This window comes from Chrysochloris asiatica, unplaced genomic scaffold (assembly GCF_000296735.1).
Source record: "Chrysochloris asiatica unplaced genomic scaffold, ChrAsi1.0 scaffold00024, whole genome shotgun sequence".
Taxonomy (NCBI): Eukaryota; Metazoa; Chordata; class Mammalia; order Afrosoricida; family Chrysochloridae; genus Chrysochloris; species Chrysochloris asiatica.
This window is the reverse complement of record NW_006408542.1, coordinates 22,496,961-22,510,673: the sequence shown is the minus strand read 5'-3', so window position 1 is coordinate 22,510,673 and position 13,713 is coordinate 22,496,961. Positions and strand designations below refer to the sequence as shown.

The window sequence follows — 13,713 nt, the reverse complement described above, 5'->3', positions numbered from 1 at the left end:
CATTGATGGACTCAAGTTTGGCAGCGGTAGTGAGGTTGGCCCAGGATTGGACATTGTTTCGTTCTGCTGTGCATGGGGTCGCTATGAGTCGGTTTCGACTCGATGGCACCTGACAACAACAACAATTTTGCACTTGAGGAACCTTACTTAGACCAAGAGATAGTCATTCAGAGTAAGGAGATGCTGAATAGTTTAAAATAAGGAAAAGGGTCACAAGGGCTGCTTATACGCACTTCAATGCAAAGAAAACAAAAATCCATACAACTGGACCAATATATAACATCATGATAAACTGAGAAAATAATAAAGTTGTCAAAGATTTCAGTTTGCTTGGATCCACAACCACCCTGATTGTATCAGGCAAATTTGTTGCAAAAGACCTTTTTAAAGTGTTAAAGAACAAAGTTATCAGTCTGAGGACTAAGGTGTGCCTGACCCAAGCCATAGTATTTTCAATCTCCTCATATGCATGTGAAAGTTGGGAAACTGTAAAGGAAAACCGTAGAACTGATGCATTTGAGTTATGGTGTTGGAGAAGAATAATAAAAGTACCATGGACTGCCAGAAGAACAAACAAATCTATCCCTGAAGAAGTACAGCCAGAATGCTCCTTAAAGCGAGGATGGTGAGACTCTGTCTCTTATGCTTTGGACATGCTATTAGGAGGAACCATTCCATGGAGAAGAATATCATGCTTTATAAAATGGAGGGTCAAGGAAGAATCGCTTCAGTAAACTGTGTGGACAAAACTGGATTTCCACATGCAGAACAATGAATCAGGATCCATAAACAGTAACATATCCATAATGAATCAAAGACCAATGTGGGAAACCTGTTGTTAAGTGGTGAGTGGAGGAGTGGGATCATATGTACACATGCATATAAGGCTTGACAAGAGAATATTTATATGTGGGTATTTACATTTGCTACAAATATATCCAAGAATATGACAGAACACAGAGGGCAAAGTTATGAAAATTAAAACAAACAAAATCCTGACCTATAATTCTAAGTTAGGGTTCATCAAGCTTTTTATGCAAAGGGCCAGATAATACATATAGGTCTCTGTCACAATTACTTAACTCTGGTGTTGTAGTGAACTTCAACTTAGATTTGAAAAGATAAATTTACTGATTACTAATGAAAGAAATCCTATTTTCAAGGAAAAATACACACAACACTAAATAGAAAAAGGGACAAACTATACACACAGTATGAGCCTAACACTTGGAGAAATAAATACATATGTGTATACATATGCTTGCAGATACATCTACTCATCTGTTGTTGTTAGGTGCCATTGAGTCAGCTTTGACTATAGCAACCTTCTGTATAAAAGAACGAATTACTGTTCAGTCCTACATCATCTTCATAATCTTTGATATGGTTCAGTCCATTGTTGCAGCTATTGTGTAGTACATACATTTAAACATAGGGGGTCTCATCTTCCAGGGCAATATTCTGTTGTGAGTCATGTTTCTGTTGGCTAAATTTTGGAAGTAGATCACCCTTCTCAACCTGTTTTGTTATGGGAAGCTCTGCTGAAACCTGTATACCACAAGTGAACTTACTGGTATTTGAAATAATGGTGGTATAGATTCCAGCCTCATGTATGTTATAAGTCACCACAGTATGATAAGCTAGCAGACAGGTATTAATCTAGACTCATGTTATTGTTGTTAGCATTGATTATGTTTGTCCCTCACTCATGGTGACCTCATGCATACCTGACATAAAAAGGGACCAAAAGGATTATAACAACATGTTAATAGAGCAAAGAGTGACTTTTACCTTTTCTTTTACAGATGCTTTTATTACTTAATTTTTTAAAAAATGAACAAATACTGCTTTTACAATTAGAAAAAATTAAAACAAAAAAGTCCTGAATTTGGATGAGTTTCTATGGTTTAAAATATTGATTGTTACACATACCTTTGAGAGTTCGCCCTCGGTTCTGCTTTAGTACAGAGGTTAAGTAGTGGGGTGATAAAGAGCCACTAAAATATAGAAAAAAAGACAAATGTTACTATAAAAATCTTTTTCTTTATAAAATTGATGACAAAGATAGCTATTTTATAAAACAGAAAGCACAAATTATTTTGCCTTGTTTCTTTGCTAAAAGTAGTCAGTTTAGTCAAGGGTCTGCAAAAGCAGAAACAGCAAAGGTTTTAAAGAGGAAAAGATCCCAAACTGAATCACACTATTTGGATAATCTTAGGGAAAATAATTACTCTCATAGTTTATTAAATTTAATAAAGCAGGAATAATTAAATCTTTCACCCAAGGTTGTTGTGATAATGAAAAGAATATATTTTAAAATGCCTGGACTACTCGTGGTGGTGGTTATGTGCTGTGGAGTTGGTTCCGATGCAGTGAACCTTTATAGGGTTTCCCAGAATGTCAATCTTTATGGGAGCATAACGCCTCATCCTTTTCCCGCGGAAAGCTGGTAGTTTCAAACTGCTGACCTTGAAGAGGTTACAATCTGAATCATAAACACTATGCTATTGGTTACTTAATTTTGTATGCAATGCTTAAGTATGATGTGATATTTGCATAGGTGGCACCATAGAAATAAGTTTATCAAAACAAATGGCTAAGAGAGACTAGACGGCAACAGTAGAAAAGTTTCTGAATAAGTAACATATCAAATGAAAGTTTTTTCTATGTTTGTACAAAGATACCAGTGTTTTATTTTGTTTTAAATTCTAAAAATAACAACTTTTTTTAGGAAAAGTTATTTTTTTCCTTTGGAATACATGATAGTATTTTTAAAAAAATCTATTTTGTTAAATATATTAAATCTATTTCATATTCAGTTTTTTATATACCATATATATATCTCATACTCTTCCTCATACTTGTAAATTATAACATGAGAAGGCTCCACAAGGTTATGGCAGATGGAACAGTATTTTGTCAAAGAATGAACATGAGAAAATATTCCATTTCACGTTAAGGAAATGCTTCAATAAAAAAATCAAAGGTTTTAACTTTTATGCTTTCATTATTTTATTTACTCTGTTTTTTTGCCAAAAAGAACTACCACTATTTGCCATCTGAACACAGTGAGGCTAAAAAATACAAACATGAACATGTAAAATATTAAAAGCTCAGTAAAGTGTATTTGTGATGATGTATTAAAAATTGGTAATACCCTCTTTTTAATCTTTAATAAAATAGCATAGCTAAATAAAACATGTAAGTAACCATCAACAGTAATTTCCTGTCAACTTAGAATCACTATTTAACTAGAACACTTCATAAGCATCAACACTAACTAGTATATAAACTTTGATAACCTCTTTTCTAGGTTTTATTTCATGAGGATAAACTACCAGTAGTTCTATGACAAGGACCCTTCTAATCTTCAAATATGGTAAACGAACCTAAAATCTCAGAGGGCATATTATTATTAACATTTGAAATTTAGTCTTATTACTCTTTTTACTGTATTTCAGCTATAAATTTTCCTCCACAAGTTATTTAACAGTACTTAAATACTTCAAACGGGTAATTTCTACTTAATATTTTATTTAAATGTTTAAAAAATTCTTCAAGAAACAAATTAACCATTATTAGTTACCCATGAAAGCATCTAAAAAAATCTGAGGTTTTCAACTCATATGAGCCTAAAGATTCTGAAGGCTTCTCTACAAAAAGCGGACAAAATCAGATTTGAAGAGCTCATATAATTTTCAGATTTGACTTTAAATAAGAAAGGTGCAACATCGATAAGACTCTCAAGGTTTGAAAACAAAAGTCAAGGAAACCCAATAGAGAAATATTCTAAAATCATATTTATCAGCAAAAATTAACAAATAAACAAAACTTTCTAAGTGTTATTTCACCTGTAAAACATTTGAAAATGAGATTTGGACATGATTTTTAAATACTAAAAGTGCTATGAATGGAAACAAATCTTAATACAGAAGAAATCTAAATATACATGCATGCATACAAAATGTTACAATGACAAAAATAATCATATTTAAATTTTCTATATCTTTGTACCTGCATTATTACTACAAACAATTAAAATGATTTAATTTTTTTATAAAATCACATTACAACTTTCTCTAAACTTAAATAGTACATTTCATATTGACTGTCTTTCACAATTTATATTCTTACCTTCCAAGTGCCTAATTTCTAGAAATACAAGTGAGACTCTACGTAAAAATGCTTTAGCCTAATGTCTTATACAAAAATATGTCTCCATAAAATACAAAACAAAAACCTCCATAATTCTGTTAAGCTTCTTCATTTCATACAAAAATTCTTATAAATCATCACTGACACATATATGGAAGATCCTTACCTTTGTGGAGATGCAGGAGGGGTGTAACAGGCTAATGCTGAGGAACAGGGTTGTTTCTTCAGTGCCTGCATGAGATTGGGTTTATATTCTGGATCAACGCACCATAAAGAACCTTTCCCATTTACCTATAATAAAATATACAAGAATTAAGAAACTAATAAATATGTGGAGAATGTTAATAATGCTAAACAAATATGTGGAGAAAAAGACCATTATAATCCTCTCAGTATAATAAAAGATTGAAATGAGCTTGCTATGCATGTATTGCAGTGATTAGAAGTGTAAAAGTTACACTGCCTGGGTTCTTAACTGCAGTTATGCCACTCACCTGCTGTGTAACCATGTAAAGACACACATAGACATGTATTTAACTGTCCCGCCACTTGTCTGTCAGTTTTTAGTACCATGGTGGTTTGTTATCATTCTAGAAGCAATGCCACTGGTATTTTAAATACCCGCAGAACACACACATGGTGAATAGGTTTCAGATGAGCTTCCAAACTAAGACAGACTAAGAAGACTACTTCTGAATATTTAGTCACTGAAAACCTTATGAATAGCAGTGGAACAAGGTCAGATAACACCAAAATATTGAATACTGAAACATGATGAAGATTACCTGAATACTGTCAGATATATTGTTGTTGTTTTGTTAAGTGCCATCAAGTCATTCCGACCCATAGCGACCCTGTACAGGGTTTCCAAGGCTGTAAATCTTTATGGGAGCAGAATGCCTCATCTTTCTCCAGTGGAATGGCTGGTAGTTTCGAACTGCTGGCCTTAAGGTTCGCAGCCCGATTCATAACCACTACGCTACCAGAGCTCCTGACTGTCAGATATAGTGTCAGAAAATGAGCCCCTCAGGTTGGAATGAAGTCAAAATATGACTGGAGAAGAGCTGAATTCAAGTACAGGTGACCAGGATGACATGAAAAGAGCAAAGCTTTCGGGACCTTCATTTGCTGATGGGGCACACTCAAAATGAGGAGTAAAAAAAAACAAAACAACAGAACATGTAATATATGAAGTATGAACCTAGGAAAATTGGAAGTTGTCAAAAATGAAATGGAAAGCCTTAACAATGAGATCCTAATCATTAGTGAGTTGATATAGTTTGGTACTGATGATTTTGAATTCTGACACCCACATGGTTTACTATGCCAGGTGTGGTGCTGTGGAATAAAGCACTGGACTGCAAGGTTGGTTTGAACCTTACAGTCAGCAGTTCAAATTCACCAGCCACTCCATGGAAACGCTATATAGGGTCGCTATGAATTGGATCTGACTTGACAGCACTTAACAACAACAACAATGGCATATATGGAGTCCTGACACGGTGCTGTAGGATAAGCACTGGACCACAAAATCGGTTTGAACCACAAGATCAACAGTTTAAACTTACCACCCACTCCTTTGAAACCCTAAACAGGGTTGCTATGAGTTGGGATGAACTCAATAGTACTTAACAACAAGAACAACATGGCATATTTAATTTTGCAACATCCAAAAACATATGTACAGGTGTATGTATATATGTGTGTGTGTATATATATATACACACACACACATATAAAGGAGCTCTGGTAGCGTAGTGGTTACGAATCAGGCTGTGAACCACAAGGTCAGCAGCTCAAAACTACCAGCTGTTCCGTGGGAGAAAGATGAGGCTTTCTGCTCCTGTAAAGATTTATAGCCTCGGAAACCCTGTATAGGGTTGGTATGGGTCGGAATTGAATTGACTTGACAGCACTTAACAACAACAACAAATTATATATATATACACATGCATACATACATATTCATAAATATGAGGGGCCCTAAAAAACTCATGGGAAAATAGAATTAAAATATAATGGAATTTTCCCAGAAACTTTTTGAAGCCCCCTCATATATAATAAAGCAAAGAAAGGGCATATACTTCTAGGATATATAACCAAACAACTCAGAGGATTGGTTTTCTGGGCTAAAAAGTTTAGGACCATAGTCTTTTGAGAAAACTTGGTCAACTGGCATAGTATAGTTTATAAAGCTTATGCTCTACACCTTAGCTTGGTAAGTAGTACCTGAGGTACTGTAAGTAGCCATCTAAGCTTTAACTATTGGTCTCTAACTCATCCAAAACAAAAGACTCAGCAAAAAAAAAAACAAACAAAAAAAAAAACAGCCCACACCAAACAAAACTAGTCTATAGAGCAAATAGTCCATACAAGCCATGACCTCATCTACTGAGACCAGAAAATTAGATGGCGCCCAGCTACCACTACCAACCAGTATGAGCTGAGTCACAATAGCTGAATCCTCATAGAATGGGAGAAAAATGTTAAACAAAACCTCAGAGTCTCAAAGAATCCAGATTTACTGGACTGCTAGAGACTGTAGGAATCTCTGAGACTACTACCCTGGGATACTCTTCAAACCTTGAATTGACACTGCCCTCTTGAGGTCACTTTTTAGCCAAATTATGGATTTGCTCATAAAATAAAGAACATCACCCATTAGTAATATACTCTTTAAAAACAATTTTTTTTTAAAACAACTATTTTTAAAATACAGATGCAAAGGTGAGGAAGCAGGGAAACTAAACTATTGGAAATAGAAAAACAAAAAATCAGGGAATGATGAGAAGGTTCATGCATTGTGAAAAAAATTTAACCAATGTTACTAAACAATAAGAGGGGAAATTGCTGAATGGGAATCTAATTGTTGCTGTTGTTAAGTGCCGTTGAGTTGGTTCCAACCCATAACGACCCTGTATAGGGTTTCCGAGGAGCAGCTGGTGAGCTTGAACCACCGACCTTGCAGTTCAAACGGTTTTGCAGTCTGGTGCATTAACCCACAGAGCCACACCAGGACTCCGGGAATCTAAAAGGCTGTGTAAAATTTTAAAACATTATTTCTAAAAATGTTAGCCATTATTTTTATTGAAAACCAAAAAGAAAATTAAAAAATTATTATTTTTGTACAATTAGCTCCTTAAAAATAATAAGCAATATATCAGGTGATAAGTCAAAGAGGAATTTTTATTTTAGTAGTTATTTTAAATAATCATAGATAATGGCATTTATAATATTTTAAGTAACATAAATTTAAAATGCGTGCAATGTAAATAACAGCAAAATTCCCTCACAAAGGCTAGTATGGCAAATAACTGAGCTATGGAAAGCACTCTTGTAACACATAAAAGATGAAGCATTATCCCTTCCCTCAAGACAGTTAAGTTACAACATTTGAGGGGCTTGTGGATAATATTGCAATGAGCACACAAGTCCAGATTCCCAAAGAAATAACTCAAAACCCAAATTCACTGCTGTCTAGCCAATCCTGACTCACAGAGACTCAATAAAGACAGAGAAGAACTGCCCCACAGGGTTCCCAGGGCTGTAACCTTTATGGAAGCAAATCGCTTTTTCTTTTTCCCAAAATAATGAATAAACTTTAAAAATAATGGGACTTATATTAGTGCTGGAAACCACAGAAACCAGAAACAGAGAGTTCACTAAACTTCAGAGGTGTCTGAAAGAAGGGTTTGCCGGACAGTTCCTCTATGAAAGGACAGCTTACTAGGAAAGAAAGCAGGTTCAGATACTAGAAGAGTCTCACTAGTAACTAGCATGATGGGGTATGGTTAGGCTATAGGATGACTGGAGGGGTCATATCTATCAGGGTAAATAAAAGTTCTTTTCCATAAAGAAATTGACTGAAGCCATGTTTGCAACGTGAAAGTTGAATTATATATAAATACATTGCTATAGCTTTTTCTCTGCTTCAAAATACCCATGTAGGAAAAGGGGGGAATAATGTTAAGATGCTTGGCTGCCTTTTGAATCTTGGTTTTCCTTGTATTATAATATAAAATAGACACTGGAGGGAGAGAGAAAGGAATAGTCAGAAATATCACCATAGAAAGTTTGTAAGTCCGTCTTCTGCCTATAACTGATTGGAATACCTAAAATGGGGCTACACCGTGCCCAGTGAAGGAGGCTTCCTGCGGAGCCGCTGCAATACATAAGACTATAGGTAGAAGCCTGAACCACATCCAGATCTCCAGAGATGGGAAATTTCCACTTGAAAGGTCGAGCAGACCAGCCTGGAGCGGCTAGAAGAACAGATACTTCTTTAAACTATAAGAACAAACAAGTTGCTTGCCCAGGAAACATCAAGGCAAGTGGTCGGCTCCTCTCAGTGCAAACCGCCTTCCAAGACTAAGACTCAATTGGGAATACACACTCTGATTGGTGACCACGCTCGTCATTGATAAGGGGAAGTGAGGGAAAAACAGCAATGAAGTGGCGAGCTAAGCCCTACAATGTGGAGAGTGAAGCATGCAGCTGATAAAAAGAGAGGGCATATGCACAAGAACATCCACACTTGCAGATAATACCCACTTGACCTGACTTCAATGACTGGATGATCAGAGCTCAACCAGAAGAAGAAAGAAAAGGAAAAAAAGAGTAATCTGATACAATTTGATGAACTTGACTTACACCTATGGATGCAGTAACTCAAAAGAGGGAACAAATCCTCTTTTGAGCAAGAATCATTCCCACCCCCTCCACACACAGAGTAGACAGGGATGGGCAACTTGGACACTGGCTACCCAAATGGGGGTGGGGGATGGGGCGCTACAAAGGCAAGAAGTGACTGGCTTACAAGCTTTCAAGAGGGAACCTAGTGCCAGGGGACATGGAGGAAGGCAGAATCTCCAGTGAGTACTATCCAATCTGTCTAGGCAGAGCTGATGAAATGAAATGCTGATGGGTCTCTTGTGATACAACATAATTTTTATCAGAACTGATAGTGAGAGTTGGAAATGTAAAGGTAGACGTTTTACAGAAAGGAAGGGAGTAATTAACTTTCCAGTCTAGGAGCAGAGGTCACTAGGACCATCAACGGAGAGCCGAGAGCAGGACCCTACCCAGAGAAGCAGTGATGCCTGAGATGGAGGCAGAGACGATGACGTGGAGCGATGGAGCAGCTGGGGTCTTTAGATCCAGAGAGGGAGAGAGACTGTGTGCTGAAGACCGGGGGTGCGGGGGGTGGGAGGTAGTGTAGGGGGCAGGATTGCAGTGTATACCCTCCCTTTGATTGGTTGATGATGCATGGAGGGGATTGGAACCATACCAATGAAACGATAGACGATAGAATGAATGTAAAACTAATGTTCTCCCATGTAAACTATCATTCAATTCACCATAAAACATTTTAAAAAAATACCCATGTACCTATGACTACAGGTCTTTTGTGTACCTTTCCTCTCCCTGTGACAAACAGTATCCCAGGCAAGACTACAATTTTAGCATGTATTTCTACAAAATCTTAAGAATGAAAGTGGTAACTATAGCAAGCCATGGATCTGCCCTCAAGGGAACCTGTATAGTTGACTGGGTCTCAGCTAACACACCGGTGGAGCTCCTGCAGAGCCCATACTCTTCCTGAGGTGCTCCCAGGCAATAAATGAGCACAGCACAGTTACTAAACCCAACAGAGAAACCTCAAATTGGAAACACTTGCTTGGGGACGCATCAATTTGGCCAAGATGTTCTTAGAACCACACTGCAGAATGGTCGTCCTATCTAATCCTTCCTTCCTTTCTGTTTTTCTTTTACAGGTTGTAGCACATACATCATATTCTGAAAACACTTTCATACCTTCTCCTGTTCCCTCTTTTTATCCTTCACAGGCATGTATCTCAATAAATTTCTAGCATATCTAATCACAATGCAGTGCCTGTTTCTCAGTAGTCTAAAAAATCAGTGAAATAGGGCCTAGATGAACAGGACCTGAGAAGTGGTCCACAAAAGTCCTTTGGGCCACAAGGTGGTTGTATGAGGCAGTTGGGTTCTTCAAACTCCTTTGGCATGGAGATACTTCACACAACTAAAGTGTGTTCAGGGAGTGTGGTAACTCTCTAGGAGAAGCACTAGACTAAATCACCAGTGCTGCTCCTTAGAAGAAAGATGAGGCTTTCTACTCCCCAAAAGACTCACAGCCTCGGAAATCCTGAGTCAGAACTGACTTGGTAACACTTAGCAACACCACCACCATAGTATGGGCCAACTGAAAGTGCACATTCCTTCCACATGACAATATAGGACTTCAGCAGCAAGTCTGACCCAAGCTAAAATCAAGGAACTAGACAGTAACGAGGTTCTTATATTCTAACATATAGCCAAATGGACTGTAGTTTGCTCTGATTTATGACCAGTTTCACCCAAATGTGATTTTTTTAGACAGAGTGTAGTCCAGCTAGCCTGTCACAGGTTTTTAACTTCCACATACAAGAAATGATACTACTGCCACACTGGAGTGCTTACAGAAAAATGAATTACTCATGTAAAATCTTGTTTCCTTACTGTTTTATTGATTACCCAATAAACCATACACTTATTGGAAAAGATCTTTTTGAGACATCTTGGAAAATCCCAACAGCAACTCAGAAACATTTAGCAGGGGCCAGAAGCTCACACCCTGAGAGGCGAGCATGCTGGTACTTATCAATCTAAGATGACCTGACAGTTAACTTAGTCATGCAGTTAAAAACATCTCTTTGGCTAAAGAAGGGAATCGTACTAGTCATAGAGTACAGACATTGCTTCAATGAACTTCCGGCTGCCACACACACATACAGAAATGCTTCCGCATAGAGACAAAACACAGCTGGCTGGCTTCCTCCCTGGTTCCTCAAGACTGCTGGCAAAAAACTTCTGTTCTACTATTATCTTGTAGACATCATAATAGTTAGTATCTCAGTGTAGAAAAAGATGGGGTAAGAATTTGCTATATGTTGCATGTTTGAAACAGTTCATAATTTAAAACACATCAGAAAAAAAATACACAAACAGAAAAAATTTAATCTCAGATGACACTTCCCTTGTAACACTAACTTTAAAACATAAAACAGCAACACCTGAATTTTGGTAGGATTCAAAAATTCTGTAATTTGTCAAGTATCTGCTCACGTATGAAAACAACATCTTACATAAGAGAACATCCTACCTTAATCTTGGGAGACAAAAATCACTTGAATACCTACTGTAGCTCAATGAGACATTAAAACAAACAAACAGGTCAATAATGGAACTAAGCATAAAATAAATTAAACATAGTGAAGTCTTCATAATTGGAGAATATTAGGTTCATCTCTAACTTTCTAAGTAAATTCAGGGTAAAAAACAATTTGTAAAGGGGGTCAGAAAGAGAAATTAAGGACTTAAACAGAAAAACACAATCAACAGAACAAAAATGAGAAAAACATGAAAGAAGGAACATTGAGAATGGAAAGAGGGATCAATATGTGACAGAAATGACAATATAATAGAGGTGATGGATAAAGATAAAGACTATTATATTAGACTGCATCAAAACATTAGCCAAGTACAACTTATTTATCAGAGAGGAATCCAGAAAAATACACTAATTCCTCAAGTGTTACATGGAACAAACATGTTCTGTGTCAAATAATTTTGGGAAACCATGTAATCTAGGCTTAATTATAGTAGGACTATTTAGATTCCTTTATCTGTTCATCTGTAGTGTGACCCTCTAAGTTAAAAAGTAAGACAAACAATACAAAAGGGAAATAGTGAAAAATATTAATAACAGATTAAAGGTAATAACAAATTAAAGTCAAAAGCATTTTATACCAATAAAAATTATGTTATAAAAGTACAATTCAATTACTAATATTTATAAGCTGAATATACAAGCAAAAATCATATAAGTTGATTTTTTTTAAACCTCAAAGAGAAACATACAACTTAATCTTTGTCAAAAGATTTATATACATCCATCAAATAAAGGACCTGACAATATAGTCACCATTTCTCAAAGGGTGTTTAGCAGATGACACTATTCATCTACATGCTACACAGAGAGACACACAACAAAAATAGTAATACATCTATAGAAATAAATAATTCATTCCTACAAATGGATTTGGAAAATATTGATAATTTTTTTTACTTTTCTGTCTTACAAGGTCACACTACAGATGAACAGATGAAGGAATCTAAATAGTCCTACTATAATTAAGCCTATTTTGCAGGATTTCCCGAAATTATTTGACACAGTACATCTTTCTTTGAGGAATTAGTGTTCTCTGGAATACCTATAAGGAATACTGATGCAATTAATGAATTTGAAAATACAGAAAACAAATATTGAATGTTTTCTAGAAAATACAAATGCCTTTCAAACATTAATGGAAAAACTAAAATACAATGAGTAGGCAACAAAGAAAAATAAATTCCCTAATATATAAATTTTAAAGATCATAATTTTAAATTCCAGAGGTGGGAGAAAATAAAAATTTGACAGTCCCAACAGCATCAAAATTCTTTAACCACTTGTAAATTTATAAGCACTCTTGGATCAAGAACATATCCAAAATACAGTAAACAAAGAATATGAGAAATATAATCGTATCAAAATTTAATGGATGTGGCAAAAGTTCTACTTAAGGCAAATTTATATCCTCAAATATTTTCATTAAATAAGAACTGAAATGCCTGCAATAATCATTTATCAAATCTAAGAGAGGAAGGAAAAAAAATTATATAAATATAATGTAAACCTATAAAATAATAAAAAGAAAATCAATAAATGATAAATTAGATATCAGGACAAGAATGAATTTTATAAAGCCGGGATAATATTCTGAAAATTAAACAAATTACTCTGCTTCTTACTATCCTCAAATATATACAGTTATAAAAATAGTTCCTACTTCAAAAATTTCTGTAAAATAAGCTAATTCATGTAAAGTGCTTAGAACACTACCCCACAGAGATAAACACTCAACTGCTCACCATAAGATTGGTGGTTCACACTAATCAGCTGCTCTTTATAGAGACAGGGTCGCTATGGATCAGAACCAATTCGATTGCACTTAACAAATACTGACTAGGAGTCCTGCTATGGCACTGTGATATAACGCAAAGGACCACAAGGTCAGTTTGAATTGCAAGGTTCAAATTAGCTGCTCCTCGCTCCTCATAAACCCTATACAGAGTCGCTATGAGTCAGATTTCACTCGAAGGCACTAACAGCTACTATTGTACTGGAGTAGCCTGTAGCACTGTAGATTAGATAAGCACTGGATCTCAAGGTCAGTTTAAACTTTAAGAATGGTAGTTCAAACCCACCAGATGCTCCTTGGAAACTCTATACTGGGTCACTAAGAATTGGAACTGACTTGATAGCACTTAACAACAACTACTACTACTATTGTTTATATGATTTATGCTGATTTTCTTTTTAATTTTTGAAACAGTTTATTATCTTCCGGTGTAAAAGTATGCAAATTCTTTTTTTCTGCTTTGCACTATAGAATAAGCAAGCACAGGACCACAAAATTGGTCTCAACTACAAGGTGGGCAGTTCAAACTTAGTTG

The 13,713-nt window shown here is 35.8% G+C and overlaps 1 protein-coding gene across 1 annotated transcript in view; it reads right to left on the bottom strand.

Annotated features, from left to right (window-relative positions):
- The window catches only part of FOXN2 (forkhead box N2), a 39,474-nt gene that overhangs the window by 20,296 nt on the left and 5,465 nt on the right, over positions 1-13,713 (bottom strand). Inside the window, exons 2-3 of the mRNA XM_006839435.1 lie at positions 4,322-4,446; positions 1,933-1,997 (exon numbers count right to left, since the gene is read on the bottom strand). Coding sequence (XP_006839498.1) covers positions 1,933-1,997; positions 4,322-4,446 — 190 coding nt within the window. The remainder of the gene's footprint in view (positions 1-1,932; positions 1,998-4,321; positions 4,447-13,713) is intronic.